The sequence below is a fragment of the Leuciscus leuciscus genome, assembly GCF_965113295.1.
Source record: "Leuciscus leuciscus genome assembly, chromosome: 4".
Taxonomy (NCBI): domain Eukaryota; kingdom Metazoa; phylum Chordata; class Actinopteri; order Cypriniformes; family Leuciscidae; genus Leuciscus; species Leuciscus leuciscus.
This window is the reverse complement of record NC_138728.1, coordinates 17030823-17052799: the sequence shown is the minus strand read 5'-3', so window position 1 is coordinate 17052799 and position 21977 is coordinate 17030823. Positions and strand designations below refer to the sequence as shown.

The 21977-nt window shown below is 39.5% G+C and overlaps 2 protein-coding genes across 6 annotated transcripts in view; both read right to left on the bottom strand.

Annotated features, from left to right (window-relative positions):
• Window positions 1-21977, bottom strand: part of nav3 (neuron navigator 3) — a 315297-nt gene that overhangs the window by 154206 nt on the left and 139114 nt on the right. The window contains exon 1 of one of the 5 annotated variants that reach the window (XM_082168167.1): window positions 264-856. The exons of 1 other annotated variant lie outside the window; for it this stretch is intronic. In XM_082168167.1, coding sequence (XP_082024293.1) covers window positions 264-539 — 276 coding nt within the window. In that variant the 5' untranslated portion in view covers window positions 540-856. Of the gene's footprint in view, window positions 1-263; window positions 857-21977 lie in introns of those variants that run through there. 3 more of the 5 variants (XM_082168166.1, XM_082168165.1, XM_082168168.1) reach the window with 3 other exon arrangements.
• Window positions 1-21977, bottom strand: part of LOC309496359 (uncharacterized protein) — a gene marked incomplete at its 3' end in the record, with an annotated part of 158636 nt that overhangs the window by 32251 nt on the left and 104408 nt on the right. The gene's annotated exons all lie outside the window — the stretch shown is intronic.

Below are 21977 nucleotides of genomic sequence, written 5' to 3'. Positions count from 1 at the left end.
GTAGAATACAAATGTCCAGACATGACAGATCTATGGCACCTGCTAAAATTATGCAATAGTCTGCCAGGAATCTGGCTGATCTATTTCCAAACACACATTGAATTATAATTCCACATCAATCAAACAAGAACTGTAACCAGCTTTCTCCTAGAGCAACATGCGAGTCACCTGTAGAGTGAACCAGTACCTGGTCTAAAGACCAACCCAAACATGGTACACACGGATGAATGCCTGGATTACATGTCATCATCTGTCTCACTGACCTTGCATATCTTGCTCTCTTCTGCCTGTCTGCTGCTACGTGCCAAAGTTGCGGCTGGAGCTGGGACCAAGGTTGACCTCCTATCATGGATCTCCGTCTTGAATGACAGCTGACAGGACAGCATAGAAGATTCTGTGACCCTGAGCTCCGAGCTCCTGGGTGCCAGTCCATGTGCCATGCTGCTTCTCCCTGGGTTCAGGATGGGCAGTGCAGTGTGGATGGGTTTGGACCCCACAGCTGGCTGCCGGAGTTTCGATGCAACGCCAACTACTGGCATAGTCCCTCAGAGTGCAAGTCGAACAGAGAAATAAGGAGGGGGAAAAAAGTGGAGGAGTTGTCTCTCGTGGTTTTCTCACACAAGGGAGAGAGAGAGAGACAAGAGCCCTGTGTCTGCTCTTGATGTCTGGCAGGGGCTATAAGAGGTGGGAGGGGGGTGTATGGTCTCCTAAAGAGTGCTGCTAGCGGGTGAGAGCGTGGACACGCTCATTCTGTTGCCGACAGCGTGTGCTGCTCTCAGTAACTGAGAAGGCTCCTCCACTACACATTCTCCCCTCCTCCTTTCTCTCTTCCACTCCTCCTCTTCCCTTACTGACAAAGCGCCACTACAAAACCAAACAGCTCTCGGGGGCGTGAACTTCCCGGGAAGGTAGCCACCACTCTGCTCTTCTCACTGCCTGCTTACCCAGATCTGACTGTGTATCTCTCTTACATACACACATGCACACACCGACTGATCTAACTCTCTGGTTCCTCCTCTGTCATTTGAAGAACATTCCACAGCAGCGCGTCACACTCCGACTGCAACTGTCAAAACAGTCTCTCCGTAACCCAGCTCAGATCGGTGGACATAGACACCTCACACTGGCTGCAGCTGGAACAACTGAATGCTGTGATGAAAGAATGAGTGCAAAAAGAACACTCGAAAGACAGTGGAAACATTTGGGGTTGTTTGGAGTAAAAGTAAGTCTGTATATATGTGACAGCCAACACAAACAGATGTTAGAAAAGGTCTACTCTCTTTTATCCCGGAAACAATCCACACTTAAGTTGTTTGTCTAGTTCCCTGGATTGAGCTGCCAAACTGCAATTCACTGTCTCTCTCTTTCTTTCTTTTTTCTTTTTTTTGTGCTGTCAACTTTACTTTCACTCTCATCTCATCTATTATCCCCACCCAGTTTATAGAAATAGTTGGTAAAGGGTCAGAAAGACAGGAAGGCTTGGAGACAGTGGACTGTGTGTTAGACTTTTTGCATAGCATTTAGGAACTGGTGGAGAGAAGAACATGACAGCAATGCTGACAGCACTGACTTTCCTCCCTGCTAATTCATGTCAAACAAATAATCAGGGAATTTTCTTGTGTTTAGCCCAGGAGATACGATTCATTTCCCACTAACAGAGGACAACGAATCATTGCCCATGATCACTAAACAATCTGTCGTTTTGTACCTGGCAAAGTGCCTGTATACATGAATTTTCAACTGTGGTGTGAAACTGAGCAGCCCTTGATGTATTAAAGACTTTATTAAATGGGCAAAATATGACATGTACCATGGTTTTTAACAGCCGTTAGCCTGGTGTGAGACTTAAAAGAGAGTGAAAGTTTTATATGGAAAGAGCCCATCTGGTTCAGTTTAAAAGCAGGGATGTGTGGAGGAACAGCAAGGATTTCCACCACATCGGAACACTTTAACACAGCAACGTCCAGTTCCTAAGCCTATCCTGAGCACCTACAGTTTATTTAATACCTCATGGGATTGACTCAATGCTCACACAACTAAGCCTATATTCTTGTCTGTTTGGTATATTTAGAATCAAGTGCATTTAATGAGATGGTGAACACCTTTTTTTCCATGTTCCTCCTTCATTAACAACATACTTTACAATGCAATCCACCAATACTGCAAAGCAATGAATGATAACTACACCTTCAATGTAAGAAAATTATATACAATTATATATTGAAAGAAACTGCTCTGATTTCCTCTCTAGGATTCCAGGTGCTCAGTGGATCACATGTAACTGAACGCTCCAGGCAGAAGGTCAGATTCAAAAAAACATTTCCGCGTGTGTTCCTACTTGAGCAGTGAAGCCCGAATTTGATTTTCTTGTCTCCCTCACAGAGTTCATCAAGCTGCTCTGGTGAAGCACTGCTGAACGATGGGCTTCCAGTTACCTGTTTTCGGAATGCACTGCGATAAATCGGAGCTGAAAGTTTGCCGCTAACTGCCTTAGAAAAGCCAAAGTCAACAGGAGCAGAGCAACCTCCGGGTTCAGTTCCATCGGAGCTTGGTGGGTCATGGCTAGTGTGCTGTTTAGCCATCTGACCGCTTTTCTCCACATGAGGGCCCATACTCTTAGCGGGCTGGTTGAGCGGGGACAAAGATCATAAAACATGATGAGGATGTTGATGGGAATGACAGCAATATTGTTGTTGATGCCGCAGGGTGATGATGGTAATGATAGAGTTCACTTCCTCAGGCTTGTCTAGCGAGGCACAGTTGACAACTGTGGCCTGTTCCTCAGAAGTGCCATAATTCCAACAACAAACAATGTGTCTTTTAAGATCGGGCAATACTCGATAGATAGAGGCAAAGAGCCCTGATAAGAGCTACATTTACAGCCTCAATCTTTATTTCTGAATGTGGGCTCAGCAGAGTTGCTCCATTCTAGGTGGCCTCCAAAGCCACAGTGGAGTATCTTGTGGCAGGGAAAAAGGGCATTCCAACAGAACTGGGGAAAAGAGTGGGCTGAGGGAGAAACCTCAAGAAATTTGGGTTGGGGGAGAATTATGGAAGACCCAAAAGCCACAGCCCAAGAGAGGAAATAGGAACTCTGCATCTCAAGACTCAATCCTCCAGGCCAAACATTATAACATGTGATTAAGTCAACTTGCTGCTTTCCACGAAAGAGCCTGGAAGGAAATCTGCTGCTACAGATGTATGTATGTTTGTTGAGATACTCTCTTTTCTCTCTGACTGATAAAAGCAAGGGTTCAGCATTAATGAACCAAAGCGTGCATTGGGACATTTCAAGCTGACGAGCTCCTAGTCACCACCATTCATCCATGAATCTAAATGTTGTGTTTCTCCAAAAACAAATCCCACCGGTTACAGAAAAAGGAATACCAGGCAGAACCAAAGCAGTGGTTCCTGATAAAATGGAACATCCATGCATGGAACCTGACGTCAGAGAGTGGCCTGCACTCCCTGTGAAAACAAGCAGGGGGGAGAGATGGGCAGAATGAAAGACTGAAAAAGAGAACGAGCGATGGGTTGACCCTCTTACATCCCCTCTGGACCCTCCCCTGTCAATACAAATCCCTTGAGAGACAGATAGTCACGCACCTGGTCCCCACCACAAGCACATGCTTATCTCAGCTCTGCAAATAGGATGGCATGGAAAAGAAAACACACACACACAGGGTGCTGGAGTCATGGATTCCTACTCCCCAGTCAACCTTTGACGCCCTCCATGGGCTCTCACTCTCTGCCTGATGGGCTACAGGCTTGAGAGATAAGCTTTATGTGGCACTATGATGGTATTCATTTTTCATCATTAGCATCAGAAGAGTGCTTTTCAAGGTTCTCCTACCATGATAATCCTTGCAAAGACTTCTAGTCTGGAGTGAATCAGAGATTATCAGGACATGGCAGGGTTGGAGGTGATGGAAGAACTTCCATTCGATTAGTCACCGTTTCTTTTTCATATTGAAGTCTTGATCCCTTGAGGCCACCGTGATGGAGACGAGTAGTGAAACAGATTGAAACAATTCATTTTAGTGGGAGCAATTGTGCTCCATTTCGGATTCAAAGGGGTCGGAACAAATGGAATGTGAACTATCCCTTTTCAAACAGCCAAACTTATAAACACACATTTAGCAAAAACGTCAAAGAAATTCCAGCTGCCCGGAGAACATGTTTGGAGCGGGTGGCTTGGCCACATCCCAAAAAAAGAGTGGGTGGAAACAACACTACATTGAATTAAAGCCGCATCCTAATCCCAGCAGGAAATCTTCTACTTTCCCCCCAAAACAGTGCTGCCACTTTCCTACTTAGTGGTCAACTTCAATAACAATTAAACCTCATAACTTACTAAATAATCAGGCACAAGTGTCAATGACATCTAAAATTGTCTATTATAGAAAGAAAAAAAAAAGTTTAAAACATGTGGCAAGTTTATGTTGGTTTCATGTAGTTTTGAAACACTTTTATACTTTCTTCAACAAAACTTAAAATGTATATTTTGTTTTATTCTATTTTATTTGTACATTTTAAAGAGAAAATAAAATCAAGACAAACATTTTACTTGTATACGCAGTAAAAGCATCTAGACTACTAGCTAACTATCATAAACAATGTGTGGCATTAAATCTTTGAAACATCCAAAGGTTTGTTTGAGACACTTATCTTTTCAAGTTTTTACGCATCAAAGCATTCCTAAGAAAAAATTATAAAAGATTGTACCAAACTACTTTGGCGCAATCATTCCAAAAATGTCATTCTTTTAAAAAGGCGTTTTTCCCCCTTCATTTTGATTTCAAAAAAGTTGTATCAGCCTGATTTTTCTTTTCTTTTTTACCATTAAATGGCAAATTGAATTTGAATCTGAAAACATGATCATCATAGATGAGGTGGTTTCAGGTCATTGTAGGTATAAACTGCATTTTAATATAATCTTTATATATATATATATATATATATATATATATATATATATATATATATATATATATATATATATATATATATATATATATATTTAATGATTGAACATAAGACTATATAAGGTAATATAAGGGGGGGAAAGTCATGCTCTGAGTATAGGCTACTGCACTTGCGCAACACTCATTCCTGACACAAAACTGCCATAAAAAAAAAGCTATTTTCTGTACAATATTTTTAGATATTAACTATGGTCTTCCCTCATGTCTTGCTCACTCCATCTCTTTCTTTATTTTTGGTGCAAGATTTGGTCTCTTTTGAAACATTTTGCAGCTGGTTTTGATTGAACTCAAGCAGGGAATCAATGCACACTTACCCACCAGAACAATAAGCAAGAGAGAGGGATGTACAGTAAGTATAACTGTGCCTATTGTGGCCTAAAAATAACATGAAAGGGAGGTCAGCCATCAGCCCGAACCAGAGGAAGAGGCCACCACAACACAGGGCTCAGTCCCAACTAAATATCCCAGCAGAATAATACTAACATAGACAAGCACAATAGTAGATCAATGAACACTCAGCTGCCCAGGAGTCAGCAGTTATGTAGCCAAGGTTAGAATAACAAACACAGACAAACTGTTAAGGTCCAGTCCACTGCAAAACTGACTGAGGAACTATTGGGTCCAAAAATGTGCACGCCAGACATTGTGGAAATTAGATTCTCTCACACACACACACACACACACACACACTCACACACACACACACACATACACACACACACACAAACGCGTTGTGTTTTCATGTTTTATGGGGACAATAAACATATTGATTTTTATACTGTACAAACTGTATATTCTATCCCATTACACCCACCCTACCCCTAAACCTACACATCACACAAAACTTTCTGCATTTTTACATTTTCCAAAAATCACTTAGTATGACTTTATTATTATTATATTATTTTACATTTTATTTATAGGCACCTTACATGACACTCAAGGACACCTTACAAACACAATAAAACAATAAAAAAATACTCATTATTACAGCCTGGATCCCAGTACTAAAATGTAAAAGTAATCATATAAAAGCCTCCCGAAAAAGATGGGTCTTAAAGGAACACTCCACCGTTTTTTGAAATAGGGCTTATTCACTTTCTTTCCTACATTTAGATAGGTGGGCAAATGCATTTTTGTCTCAGTGCATGCATTGTTTTAGTTTGACAAGGTCGGCGCTAGCTTAGCTTAGCACAATGAATGGAATCCTTTGTTGCCAGCTAGCATGTCCTGAGTAAAAGTGATATAATAATTTTTAAAAACCCACCTAATTACTTCTTGTGGCCTGCGTATTCACAACAAGTACAAATAGTGATGCAGATTAACACTAGGCGATTTCCTAGGCAGATATTGACTTATATATTAAGGACTATATTAGGGGGAAGCACAGGCGAAGCACTGCTACTTGGGCGTGATATCTCTGCGTAGCAGTGCTCTCTGCGTAGCAGTGCTTCACCTGTGCTTCCCCCTAATATAGTCCCAAGTCAATATCTGCATAGGAAATCGTCTAGTGTTAATCTGCATCGCTATCTGTACTTGTTGTGAATACGCAGGCCACAAGAAGTAATTAGGTGGGTTTTTTTTTTTTTTATATCACTTTTACTCAGGACATGCTAGCTGGCAACAAAGGATTCCATTCATTATGCTAAGCTAAGCTAGCGCCGACCCTGTCAAACTAAAACAATGCATGCACTGAGACAAAAATGCATTTGCCCACCTATCTAAATGTAGGAAAGAAGGTGAATAAGCCCTATTTCAAAAAACGGTGGAGTGTTCCTTTAAGGCGAGATTTAAACTTCCACTGTTTCGCACATCCTGTGGCAGCAGGTTCCATAAATAAGGAGCTGCATGACTAAAGGCCCGGGACCCCATGGAAGTAGTGCGAGTTCGAGGGAGAACAAATGTGAGTGAAAAAGATGATCTTAAAGTCCGAGAAGGAGTGTAATTAATAATAATTTGTTACATTTATATAGCGCTTTTCAGGGTCCTCAAAGCGCCTCACATATGGAAGGGGGGAATCTCCTCAACCACCACCAATGAAGAAGGTCAGATAAGTATGAAGGAGCAAGATTGTTGAGTGCCTTGTAAGTAAGAAGAAGAATTTAAAAATTAATACGATATTTAACCGCCAGTGCAAGTTTAGTAATATGGGAGTAATGTGTTCAGCTAGGGCAGTTCTGCAGATGATTCGAGCAGCCGAGTAGGGGTAAAAGATAAATAATAAATAAAAGAAGACCCAATACTGAGCCCTGCGGGACACCTGTATTGACATACGAAGGCTTTGAACAAAACTGCTACAACTGTACAAATTGAGTACGACCCGTAAAGTACAGTATAATACTTATAAGCTGTTTTCCTTATGGGGACCAAAAATTGTCCCCACAAGGAGAAGGATTTTGGATATTGCAACTTTGTGGGGACATTTTGTCCCAATAATACAGGGTTTACCAGGCCACACACACACACACACACACACACACACACACACACACACACACACACACACACACACACAGACACAAATCACAAGTGCATTATGAATTACAATGTTTAAGCTTCATAATCATAACCAATATTCACACAGCAGCTTCAACTTCTTTTTTTTATTAGAAATAAACATTACTTACATTAAGCTGGGCAGCTCTAATCAAAGCTATATACATAATTGAACCTGACCAGACCAGGTTCCTGCATTGCTTCTTTGAGGCTCAATATCAAACCCTAACAGATTACATCCACACACACAGCTGGCTCATCAGCGAGTAGTCTTTTCACATCAACACTAACACACCAGCCTGCATTCCAAGGTGGCTTATCCTGGCACTAGTTGCCTTTAACAAACAGCATGGAGTCACGGCCATCCAATGCCTTACAGGGTAAAAGCATTCACCAAAGCCAAGGATGGGTGGCAGACAAAAAGCAGCTAAACCTAACCTCATATAGTAATAAAAAAGGTGAGATCTTTCAGCACTGAGTCATTAAGTATATTTTATATTTCTTTTTTTAAATCTGCGGATCTCACAAAAAAAGAAAAGAAAAAAAAAGAATAATGGACAAATAATCACATATGTAACAACAACAATAATAATAATAATAATAATAATAATTTAACAAAATAAAATAAAAATCAATAAGAAGATTTCAGTACATAATAAAAAAAAAAAAAATCACAAACACTTGTAAAATTAAAAAGTGTGTGTGTGAATGTGTGATATACTCTCAAAATATCTCAAAGTTCGTTTCAGACCATAACGCCAATCTAGGATTCAGAACAAGATGTCATTTACATACACATCTGTAAAAATGTATGTAAAAGTTCAACTTTATTAATGAGCTGTAAGGGGGGGAAAGCTACAAAAAACAAGTGGCCCCTGATACATCTCTGATGACATCTCTATAAAATGTTGATCCCTCCAAGTTGTGTTTACGGCACAATCTATCCCTATGTAAACAGGTCTTTTGCATCTGTTCTTATTTTAAACATTCTTTAATACTAGAATGGCCCTCCTCTCCCCCAGCTTCATTATAGTGTTTGGGGTGGATATCAGCATGTGCGCCTTGTAAATAGCACTCAGTCCCACAGTTTCTCCATGCGATAAACATACAGTGCTGTCACCTGTGGCTGCATCTCCTGCTCATTACAGATCGCTCATAACACTGGAGCAGTGCTCCTAGAGAGAGAGATTCTGATTAAAGGCTCGGAATACAAGCCTGCGCTCCTGTGGTGGTACTCCACTATCAGTTCCTTGCGCAGGCCTCAGCTCAGCAGCTCCAGATGTGGAGACACTAGGTCATTACTGGAGGCCTCCCATGTGGTGTGTGCTAACTCTCTTCCAGCTCATTACATTACAAACACTCACTGCTCTACGCTGGGGTGTTTGGCTCGTCTGGAGGCTTCGTCTTGATGAGTTTGCGGTTTTTGAGCCCAGTCTGCACACACTGACCGCTTCAGGTCTCAGACGGCACACCCACAGACATTTATGAACCGTGTGATGTGCGTTTGATGCTGGTGTTTCTGACAGGATTAACTAACATCAAGTTTAACCATAATGTACATTGCTGGTCGACCATCTGTAGCAGCTAAAATCTTGCTGGTGAACACCATGGCTTAAGGTTTAAAAACTAGACTACTAGCTAACTATCATAAACAATGTGTGGCATTAAATCTTCGAAACATCCAAAGGTTTGTTTGAGACACTATATTTTCAAATCTTGAAATATACTTCATCATACTCGTATACTCGGTTTATATCCAATTTCAGAATACTAGCACCAGAAAAAGGAATCTGGGGTTACCAATATACTGTGCATCCTTAACATAAAATGAATATTATATTAAATAGTATTAATTTTCATTTCAATTAATTTTACATATTTCAATAATTGTATATATAAAAAAAATAATAATAATATTTTTAAAATATATTTACTTTGGCCAAACAGGGGCCAATCCCCTATTTTAATGATTTATTTAAATGTCAAATTCTAGTTAGTATATGTTGTGATAATTATGTTTGAATGTCCATTTTATGCTCACGCAACTATTTACTTTTGTTTTCAGTGTGTACTAGAGCCCTTTAAAAAAAAAAAAAACTTTTCGTTTTTTACCTTAAAAACAAAACAAAAAAACAAGTATATATGTATAATAGCGGCAATTTATTGGTTATAATTGTCTACAACATAAAAATAATAATCGGCTTATCAGTATCATAATTTCAGTGCTTGTGCATCCTTAATTCATGTCAATCAGTCGGCCATTGTTCTGTCTAAATATAGGCAGTTTGTGGTCAGAATTAGCAGAAAGAGTTTTTCCCATTTGACAAACATATCACGCAGCTTCCTGTTTGTCTTCAACGAATTCGGGAACACTGTAAAAAAAAAATTACATCCCCAAGTCAAACATTTCTAGTGACTGGTCACATCTAAATTTTTCAATTAGTCTGACGTATTATTTCTCATTGAGCCAATGTTAACAGACTATTGCAACAAGAATTACACTTGGGCCAATTAAAACATTTAGATGTGACCAGTCACTAGAAAATTTTGACTTGGAGCGGTTAGAATTTTTTTACAGTGAAGCTGTTTACCTGCAGCGCAACAGGATCATCATACAATCATCACCCCCAAAAGCTGTGATACAAACAGTCTCAGGTTGGCAGCATCATAAGACAATTGCATACAACATGAGCATGGCTGTGTATAATCCGTGTAAATACCCCTATATGGGATGGAAGCGCTGACATTTAACTGCAGAGTAAATGATCCCTCTTCACTCTGTCCCTCATTAACAGATAGGTGTTGTTAAATGGGGGTTAGAGGTTTTGGAGTCACCGCTTTGGCCTATGTATGTTAGCATGCTAAAAGCTTAATGGGGCTTTGCCCACACAATTTACACAGATCAGAGCCTTGCGTGTGCTTGAGTGAAGAGCACGGCTCTTTCATCTACAGCAGTGTGTTTACGAAGGGCCTCTGCTCTGTGTTATCATCAGCTATGAGAGTCTCAATCCGCGCCTTCCTCTAAAAACTTAAAATGCCCAAGTGGCCGCGATGCAAGAAGAAAGGCCCCTCTAATGGATTCTGACTCATTAGCTACGAAATACTGTATTTACATCAGATGCATTATGCTCTATTACTAATCACCCACGCACACAGTTCACTGCTTTGAAGAAATCTTCTCCACTAAAGATATTCAAACATCAGATTCACAAAGATTAGGGAACTTCTTTGGAAAGACACTTTAGCGTGACTTAGCTTATGCTTGATATTACAAAGAAAGTTAGGCCGAAAACACACGCTACATAACATGGTTGGGCAAAATTCTGAATGGAAGAACTGGCCCTCTTTCAGTTATGAGTGTGAATCTAAATTGTATTGACCATGCTAAAGAGTTTAAAGAAAAAGATGGGTGCACACAGGTGCATTCTGGGAATTCTACCTGTGAGGCACACTTTTTAAACTTTTTTTCAAAACTTAACTTAAACAAGGCTTTGTGAAGCCCCGTTCAAAATCTTTCCTATTCCAGCTAAACATTAGTTACATACATTTTCAATTAATTTTAATTGTACTTGCTTTACATTACATTTTGAATTGCCAGTTTTTAATCCTTTTTGTGACCTTGTAAAACTAAAATGTTTGTATTATGTATATATTATTTCAGTACTTTATTTTTAGATTATCAGTTTTCATTTTAAAATTAATTTAAGCTTGAGTAATTTTGCCAAGTGCTTTATATAAAATTCTTCTATATTTTTTTTTTTTTTAGCACTTCAACTAAAAAATGTATTTCAGTTAGTTGTCAACTAAACATTTCTTATTGTCATTTAAGTTCTTTTTTTTTTTTTTATGTAAGCTGTTTTCACTAATTCTGTCATGACAACTCTCAAAAGAAGATTGGTATGGTAATCGAGATTGACATGGTAATGGATATGGCAATGTTAATGTATTTGGTCTACACTGCTGCTGCAGAGCAAGTACAGAGATTTGCTACTGCCAATACATTACAGATATCCTACTGCTGCTGTCATGTAACGTACATGATTTAACCCCTGTAGCAGATCTATACAGGAGGAGCTGGGGAAGGTGGAGGATTTTTGAAAGCATGCTGCATACTGCTAACAGAAACACCCCAGTATTTGTTTGAATGTTGAGCCGCAGTTCATTGGACGCTGATGCAATCAGCTGTGCCATGTAGATAATGATGTGATTGCTACCAAATGAGTCAAAGACTTATCAGCCTTGCCCCATCTAGAGTTTCATTCCAGAACTAGGTAAATATTCATATCCCATTTTATTTCATTTTATTTTAATTTAACAATAACACTGTTGCAAAGCCATTTTCAACTCAGTTCTGATTCTGAATGACTCCCAATGACTGTTGGGATACAAAGTGGTCCTTTGCTATCACAGAAATATGTAAATATAATAATCAATATCCAGGTCTACAATCTACTAATCTCATAGCCAATAACATCTGGCTTCTGCTTGCCAAATGTCATGAATCTAATAGTTTAAGCAGAGAATTTCAGAGCCTGTTTGCTTAACTCTTGGAACCGTGTGGCCTCCAGGACATGATTACATGAGATGCTGTGTTTTCTAATACTGGATGTATTGTGTTTGGCCAGGAAGCAGGTCCGGCCTCTGGAACAGCGTCCAGCGATGTGTTAGGTTTGGCACGACAATCCCACCTCCGTCAACATATTCAGGTTGTCTTGAGTTCCCACTCCCAATCTCCCCTTACACATGTACTTGTTCACTTGAACAAACTCTTTTGCCTGGGCTACCCCCAAACTCACGGGCGAGATTAACAGGATGTAAACTGTTGTGACAATATTATCAGACCTTGACCTGCCTCCAAAAGGCAACAACAACACAGTGTTTTGGATTAAGGGGTCCAAAGGTAATTAATCAAAATCTGCTTGAACGTGTCAAACAGATAAAGCCATTAGAAGCAATATTTCCAATTGCACCCAGTTTTGAGAATGTGGCCACCATGTTGCTGTTGTTACAGGGGCCCTGTAACAGTTTCTAAGATGGATTTGCCATGGCCAAGCTGTGGCCTGAGAGACTCTGAGTTAAAGTTCAGGGACCATGTGGCTAAGTAGTGTGGTGCTGAGAGGTGAAAGCACTCACTTCATTTCTCTTCATTAAGGGCTGCTGACGAAAACCAAATGGGAAGCTGGAACCGGCAGGAAGCCAGAGCGCGTGGTGCCCAATTAAGGGCCTGAGCGGGGAACAGGGCATGGCATTGCCAGAGCATAAACAGCAGTGCTAATCTGTGCCATGTCTGCCTTATGAATGACCCAACACTTCATAATTTATGGGTGGGCACTGGCGCGTGGGGAGAGACCTATAAAAGGCCTGAGAGAGGATGAGGGCCGTCTAATCCTGAGTGTACGTGTGCAGCACGGCCCCTAGTGAAAAACTGAAGGGGAACCGTAGCCATTTTCTCAAACATAAGGGCTGAAAGTGCCAAATTTTAAAAGTAGGATTTAAAAGTAGAAATGAAGCTTATTTGAATAGCTTCATTGAAAGCTTCTTTTAAATGTAGAGGAACCTAGAGGACAATCACATCTCAGTGGGACTGTATCATTCCAAACAATCTCCCAGTTAAAGGAATATTTCAATATTTAAAGAAGCTTTCTGAAGGAGATTGAATCATGCAAATGGTTTGACATCACATTCGTAAGTCTGTTCAGTTTTTCCACACAACTGCTTACATTTTCTTATTATGCAGAGCTTTCCTGCTGTTTGTTTACATTAATGCGCTTCGAAACTCTATGCGAGGTGATTGATACTAAAAAAGATTGGCTGGAGGAGAACAATCAGTTTTGTCTGTGTCTTCAAAAGAGCCGATGAATGCATTATCTCAACATCACAGAATATTCGGTCCAGCATGCAATTTGTAAAGTGCTTTCATCCAATGAGGAAAATTAGACTGTCTGCAGGTCTAGACGCACAGTGATTGATCGAGTCAGATAATTTCGCAAACACACCACGGCGTTCCCGCAGATTCAGGGTTTTCTCTTCCTGCATCGGCTCATCAACCTCCTGTCGTTTTAAGACAAACCAGAATGTTCCTGGTTTCATTTTCTTGGCCTCAACAAAAGCCCGGTAAGTAATTAGTCCCACTTTTGGGCTTTTCTTACTTATCTGGAAAGAATGTGGTAGAACTCGCTTCACATGTTTGGCTTTACTGATACGGTGGCTCCAGAAATATTCTCCACTCAGCGACCCAGGCCAATCAGTTGTGTCCCTTGCTATTGTACCTGTTTATACAAAGACAGAGACGTCATGCTTTGTTCTTGATAAAAACTGCAAAAGTTCTTCACAAGAAAATTCTTCACAAAAGCCTGCAAACCTGCATTCTGTTAAGTATTTACAGGCTATGTCAAAACGTTGCGAATCCTTCATTGGACTCGCTCTGTGAGTATAATGAGTCTGCTCTGCTGTGATATGATTTTCCACCAAAACAAATGCTGCCATGGCACATATCAAGCTAGCAGACACAAAACATAATAGACAAAAAGAGACACAGCTAGCTTACTGTTCAAGCTAAAATTGAGCCAAACCAGGACCTTCTGACCAAATGATGCTGCAAGAATGAATTCATATAGTTGTTAAAATCACATTGTGATGACACACACCTGTGCTCTGGACTGAATTAACGAGAGGACTGTCAAAAACAGGTGTATAAAAATGTATCATTTGACATCTGACCAATTAAATTCTTGTAAGCATATCCGCATGAATATAGATTAATAACACTGCTAAATGTAATATTTAGAGATCTAAAAATCAATGCGTCTTTCATAGTTTTTAGGGTGTTCATTTGCGTACTTATTATTTCCACAAAAAAATATTGATATTTTGATATCTGCCTTTGATGGGTAATTGGCCAGTCAAAATAAAGAGTGGCAAATTGGCATTGGCCAGAATTTTTAAAACAGTGCATCCCTTCTCATGAACAGTTCATTCCCTTTTTTTTTGACGTTCGCTCATCTATTTGTTGGTAATAAATGCCTCCCCAAGGTTTGGCACCACACTCACTGACTTCTCTCTTCATTTTACACCACAGATCCTACTGGATTTCCTGGGGGAAAATACAATTATAAAATTCTTAATTGATCTCTTTCAGGAATAAATATTATGACAGATATTCCATTAGCATTCCTGTTGGATCTTTTGATTAGGAAATTATCACAGGTAGCAGTCTCCCAGCAGCAACTTGCTCAAGGGTGCAATAGTGCTATAAAGGTAGCGGTATCCATCAAGCCCAGATATCTTACCTTAATACACTATAAGATATCAAGCAGTATATACAGTAAACACTAAAAAATGCATCAACTGTATACATTACATGGCCAAAAAATATGTGAACACCCATGTCTAATTACTTGGTTTGGCTATTTCAGCAACACTGATGTCTAACAGGTGCATAAAATCAAGTATACAGCCAAACAATTTTAGTAAAATAAAGTATATTTTCTGTTCCAGAATTACAGTGCCCCTACCAGTGCAAGGTCCTAGACTTGAACCCCACTAAACACCTTTGGGCAACAATAGCGCCTGGCCTCACTGAAGCTTGTGGCTGAGTAAAGGCCTCCCTAGAAATAGAGCCTGCATAAAGTAGTCGGGTAGTCAACTACTTCAACCACTAGTTGGCGCTGTTGGAAGCCATCTGATCACTCAAGCGCGCATAACGCAACCATAACGATGCGATTGTTTTACTTAACGTAAACATGCAAGCCATGACAAAAACCAAAGAGAGTATGTTGCAGGATAGCTTCACATAGCCAGACCTTCAGAAGGTCTGGACTCCATCGCAGGTTTCATTGGCCAAGGACTGCCCAAGAGGACGTCTGACTGACATGTAAAGCAACCAATCACAGTTTGCTTTGTGCCGCATGTTTAGAAGCATGAAAATAAAAAGTCTATGTCCCTACAATAACAGACCAGCATGCATCTAATAAATTATTCATTTAAGAACGTTGTGCAAGTTTACTGCAACTTTACATACTTTTGAAATCCAGTGTTTAAGTTTATCCTGATAAGCGCTAATTGTCACAGTTGAAAAAACATCAGCTTTCCTCTTCCATGAGGGGGTTTGGCATCAATATGGCTTTATTTCCAGGCAGACCATTAAAGAACGCGACACACACGTCTCCTGGAAATCCTGTAGAATTCAACCAATCAGATGATGAATTCAAAACTCCCAAAGCATTTCCCATTTTACGTGCCTTATGCATCAGACGTTGAGCCAACAGTTGGTGGGCATGACATCTGAGGCTGAAACTAGGGGCAGGATGATGATGACAGCGAATTGACTTCATGATATTTGTCTTATTCTATTATAAACATTTTGAACCAGTTGAGTGAAGATATGAGTGATGCGAGCACAGATCCATTAGTGCTTTAACTGCTGAAGACCAGTAAAATATGTGAGGAGGCTAATGTTGTAATACCCATTACAATTATTTTTATTAATAATATATGTATGCACATATTGCTCAACGTCGAAGATGCGGATGTTAAGGTTTTAATGTGTCACAATGTGTTATTTTGCCTATACAAAATGTAACCCATTGTTTTAATGTTTTTACAATTCATGTATGAGATGTAATTGTAGCAAACATTGGGATGTCAACTGATAAACACTTGTTAACACAAACTGTTATTTTGTCATTTTTTAAACAGTAACATAAACCACAAGTAGTTGAGTAACTTGGGTATTGTTTTGATAAGTAACCGACTAGGAGAAATCAGTAGTCGTCCAACCCCTACCTAGAGTGGAACTTGTTATGGCATCAAATGGAGAACCTTTAAATGGCAATGGTTTTACAATGGAAATCTCAAATAAATATGCGCATCCATATAATAGTGTTTCAGTGTCTCTAAAGCTTGTAGGGTAAACGTTCTTAAATTAGGACCAAGTCACATGAGGGACTGTGCTTGAGTTTGATTTTCAACAGCCAGTAAGATCTCAGATTCAAAGGCAGGAGGCTCTCTGGGAAATACTCTGATCACTGAGCTGTGAAATTACCACAAATACACAAGAAATCTCTCTCTTTTTTTACTCTCAGAATGTTAATTTCAAAGAAATCCTCCTGAGTGTTATGCTTTGATTGCAGATTTACCATTTTCAGCACTCCATACACAGCACACATATATAAACAGAAAAAAATCTAATAAAAACATACTATAAGTTTCATTCAGAAAAAGAATGATATGTTGCAAATAAATAAACAAATGCATGTTCTCTATGTAGAAAAAGAAAGACATTCATTGATACATTGATGCACTGAAAAATGTTCATGCACCACAGAAAAGCTGCAACACAGCCAAGTGCAAATGACAGAAAAACACAAATACACTAACACATGCACAAACAACAAAAAGGCCATGAATAAATGTATAAATCAGCTAAATATGGCTTACAGAAAACCTCAAAAACAGTAAATGCAGGGTGAGACAGAAGCCATAATTAGATCCACGTAATGATTTTCCTCAGTCGTTTGTAGTTTTCCTTCTTTTTATTTCTTTTAACCCAGAGCAACATTCTCTGCACACCCACTTAAACATGAGGTCAGTGGGGAGCTCGGGCTTGGCCGGGCCTCGTGAGTGGGAAAGAGCTTCTCTCAGCGTAATACCACTGGAGACGCTGAACGGGAGCATGGAGAAATACACTCGGCAGGCAGCTAATAGCAGAGGGGGGAAACACTTTTGGCAAATGCAAGCGAGATGCTCCACTGAATGTTTGCACAAATGGGATTGCACCTACTAATTATGGTAACAGAGTACACTTAAAGGCTGACGTATGGACAAACTGTTGTGGTGAGCTGGCATGGACAACAGACCGAGGTCGTGAGGTTCCAGGGCTAAGCCAAGGCTCTGTTATCCTGGTGCAACTCTTTTAGTGGCAGAAATTTCGTAGTCCCCATGGCTGACGTGATGATCAGTGTATGAGGTAATCTCACGAAGCCTGTCAAGAACATCTCTGGGTCATATCAAAAAACTTAATAAAAAAAATAAGTTTATTTCAAGAACATTAACATTACACATTGTGAAGTTGAAGGTGCAATTCTGACTACTGCTATTATTTATACCTCATGTATTATCGTAAAAATCATTATGCTAAATAAATATATTACTGCTGTTAAATGATGCTGGTTTAAAATAAAATAAAATACTTTATATTAACAAAAAAATTAAATAGTACATTCAATTAAGAGAATATCTTTTGTTTCTGTTTCAAATTGCAACAGCGGATTTTACAACAAAAACTATATATATATATTGGAAATTTTTTTAAAATAAAAATACAAAAAAATAAAATAAAAATTATATAAGTTCTTTTATTTCTTTCCTGTTGATTTTTGAGTGATTTGGGACATGGTTTTGACAGGTTTTGTGAAATTCATTGGGCAAAATTAGAGCAATGTCAACACATAAGGATTGTGTTACATTGCAACCAAAATCCAACCTCAGGTTACATGTATGTTATCGAGTCAAAGCGTGACGGATACACTGCTAATTTGCTTGAATGATACTGCTATCCCTTCCATGGCATGAATCAGACTGCAGTATCCAGACAAACTCTAATCTAATCATTTTGGGGCTCCAAACACAGCTGGGTATCTGCAGAAATACAGATAACAACTGTTCTAAACACGAAAGCCTGTGACTATTCCAGGCACTGAACTTCAAGGCATTATGTCTGCTTGTAAAACACTGCAGTCCACCACTAAAAACAAGACTGTCTGTGTTGGACTATAGAGTATATCTAAAACTGGCACTGACATGCTCGCAGAAGAAGAAGATCTTTCCCCTGTAGACCTCTGCTGATCCAATATAAATGAACAGAGACTGTGTGGGCTATAGATCTGAAGGGAAGACTTCTATAGCAGAAAACTCAGTGGACAACTTTGCTCACAGCAGCATTGTGTAAGCCTGTCCCTTTGAATGCATAGTAAGAATGGATAGAGAGGCTGATTAAAAACGAAGTTCTTCTGCAACCAAGCATTAAAAAGCATTCTGAGCGTTCACCCAAAAAATAAACATTTTGTCATTTACGTACCTTCATGTTATTCCAAAACATGGAATTGGACAAGTGACAGTTGAGAACAATTGGAGTTTGGTGTCACTGATGTTAAATGGTTTTAATTTAAATTTTCAGTGAAAAACAACTTAAATTTGAGTCACTTTCATGCAAAACTTTTGCATGGCTTCATAAGACTTAAGATGCATGCATTATATAAAACACTTTTGCGGTGCTTTTTTAGCCTAAAAATATGAGATATGACAGTCAAGAGGAAGAAAGTATTCACATTATACAAAATGTTTTCTTTTTGTGCTTAACGGCAGAACATAAGTTGTATGAATTTGGAACAATGTGAGTGAGTATGGCAATTTTCATTTTGCATCAAGCATTTGTTTAAGGACAGTACGTTTGAGATTATAAAAGCTAAGTAGACATGCCAATGGGGAAACCGTCACATGCTGTGACACAAAGCATAAGCAAAGAGTCTGATCTGTCGATAGCCTGCCTAATGTGCGGGTAAACAATTAAGAAAGCTACGTGTTTTTTGCATCTTCAAACACAGATGAGAGCTCACAAACTTGATGTAAAGCAGTTGTAATGGTAAACAGGTAAAAGGATGATGGGGAAAAAGGTCTGAGAGTGACTAGAAAAAAAGTAAAAATGCATGTCTGGCAGAAAACACACACACACACACACACACACACACACACACACACACACACACACACACACACACACACACACACACACACACACACACACACACACACACACACACACACACACACACACACACACACACACACACACACACACACACACACACACACACACACACACACACACACACACACACACACACACACACACACACACACACACACACACACAAAATCGCATTCCAGAAGTGCTAATGAATGGGATCATGTTCTAAAAAGCACCTATGTATAAGTAAGCTTCATAATGGATGCCATATAATATCCACAGAGGTTTTCCTTAGTATCAGAATGAGCTGGTAAAGCGAATGGCTTAGTTTCTCTGTTCTTTAAAACTTGCGCTCTATTGCTAATACTCTATGGTAAAAAGAGCTGTCATAACACGGATTAAAACCACAGTATTCTTCAACAATGACACTTGAGTCTCACGCTGCCAAAATAATTACAAACACATTCTCGTATAACGTAACCGGAGCGTTTTCTTGTGTGAATCAAAGCCTTGTTTTCCGTATTCCCATTAGTACAGACAAAAGACAACCAAATAAACATATATTCACACACAGAGGTTGACAGAGACAGCACTGGCTGATATCTATAACAGGTGTCGGTCCCACAGGAGTCACACTATGAACAGGAAGAGAGAATGGTGTAAATCTGCTTATTTATGACAACTTTTATTTATGTGTAAGCCTTTATTTATTGAATTGGTGATTTATTTTTTTACTGCTTTTGTTACTGTGCAATGATCAAGCAAATATTTAATCTAACATATCATATGAATTAATTTCTCTCTCTCTCTCTCTCTCTCTCTCTTGCTCATTTCATTCAAGCCCAAAAAAGCAAGCAAGTAAATAAATAAATAAAATTGACTTTTGTCTGGAAACATTTCATTAGTGTAATTTTAATATATATATATATATATATTTATAGAATAAAGAAAGAAATACTCTTTATTTACCACAAGTATTGTTACAGTTAGGAAGAACTGTAATATAATTTTTTATAGAATTTTCCCAATTGCTGGCAGGATTTCTTTGTAGCAATTGGCACCACAACGATATGATTACCTAAATAACAGATGATGGTTTGCATCTCTTTAAAATAAATGCTAAGAGCGGCCAACTCTGACGTCCAATAAATTTCAAGAAACCATGCTATTTCATAATTTCCAATTAAATTCATGTAACTCCTTTCATTACAGCTGCTTTTCCTCTATCAACTTACAACACGGTAATATAAATGTCTGTCATTCATCAATGTGTTTCCTATCATATTACTGGAATACCGTCAACAAAATGCCTCATTCTGTATTGCTAGAATACTGTATCATGAAGCTCATTTATCTATACGACAGTCAGGAAATGCCTGGCTGCAAGTAACCAATGCAGACATCTTTAAGCTGAACTATGGCGACTTGATTGATGCGAGTACATATATATCCAGGCCTCAGGCAAATTAGGATATTTTGGCAGTATATAGTTGTAAAATGCCACAGGACGTTAAAATAAGGACTAAAATCAAAGGAAAAGGGAGGGAGTGAAGAGAGGGAGGAATGCCATCGAAACCTCAGAATATGTGGAATATCCCACTTGCTCTGACGGAGTAGTGAGTCAGAGCTAGTCACACTGCCACACGGCAGCTATTCATTCATGAAGTGCTTTTTAATGAGACCCTTGTGAGTGCGGATTTCACTCTGATTATGGCCTTGGAAGGTGGCCTACAATTTCGAACAGTGTTTAAGCCCGCTCGCGAGAATATAGCCAGTTTTGAAGAATGTTGGTGCATCCTGGTTTAAGAGAAGACCTGGGCATCTGTGCGGCAGAGTCCACATCACACTAGACCAGTTCATCCGAGGTCGATATCGTATACTCTGGTTGGCCCACTTTTGGGAAACAGGCACAGACCACTCAAACAAACCAGCCATGCTGGGAAAGCTTGCACATAATCATCTTCAAACCCACACAATTTTATTTAGCGGCACACTGGAGTGATTACACGAAACTTTCCCAAGAACAATGCATTGCGTAACATTCACTTTTTCTTCCTCTTTCACTCTTTCAGTAGCCGATGCGTCTTTCCAAGCCATTGAGAAGGCATGAGATTTAGAGACCTTGTCGCAAGGCACTGTGGGTTGGCTAATCTGGGATGTGCCGCATGGAGGATTACATGAAAACAGGGGAAGCGCCGAACTGAGGACGGAAAGAGAGGGATGAAGTTCTTCCCTTCATTTGTTCCTTGGAAAAGATCCGCACAAGCTCACAGCAGCTGCGGAGAAGAGCTGCAAAAAGAAAACACAAAGATGAGCCAGGAAGCGGATAAAGAAACGCAGCTGCATCCTAACAACCCACTGACACGTGTGACGAAGCAGTCGCACATGCTGTTAGTCAGCATCCAGCGTCCTGGAGAGCTTCTCCACACGAAAGCGAGGAGAGAGAGATGGACGTGGCAGCACCATCAAGACGTCAAGCTGTGCTCTGCAGAGGCTGGATGAAAAACTGCAGGGTGCATTAAACTCCAGGCAGATGTAGGGTTGACAAATGCGAGACTTCATGGAACACGACAATATGAAGTATTCCAGTCATTGGACAATAGCTAAAATCAGATATTTTGGGGCTGATGCTTTTGCCTAAATAAGCATCAGGCTCTTTTTGCCTGGAAAGGGAAAAGAGCAGAGAGTTGAAGTCAAAGGTTAATGTTGTTAATAGCCCTCATTTACTCCTCATAATGCATTCTGAGGAA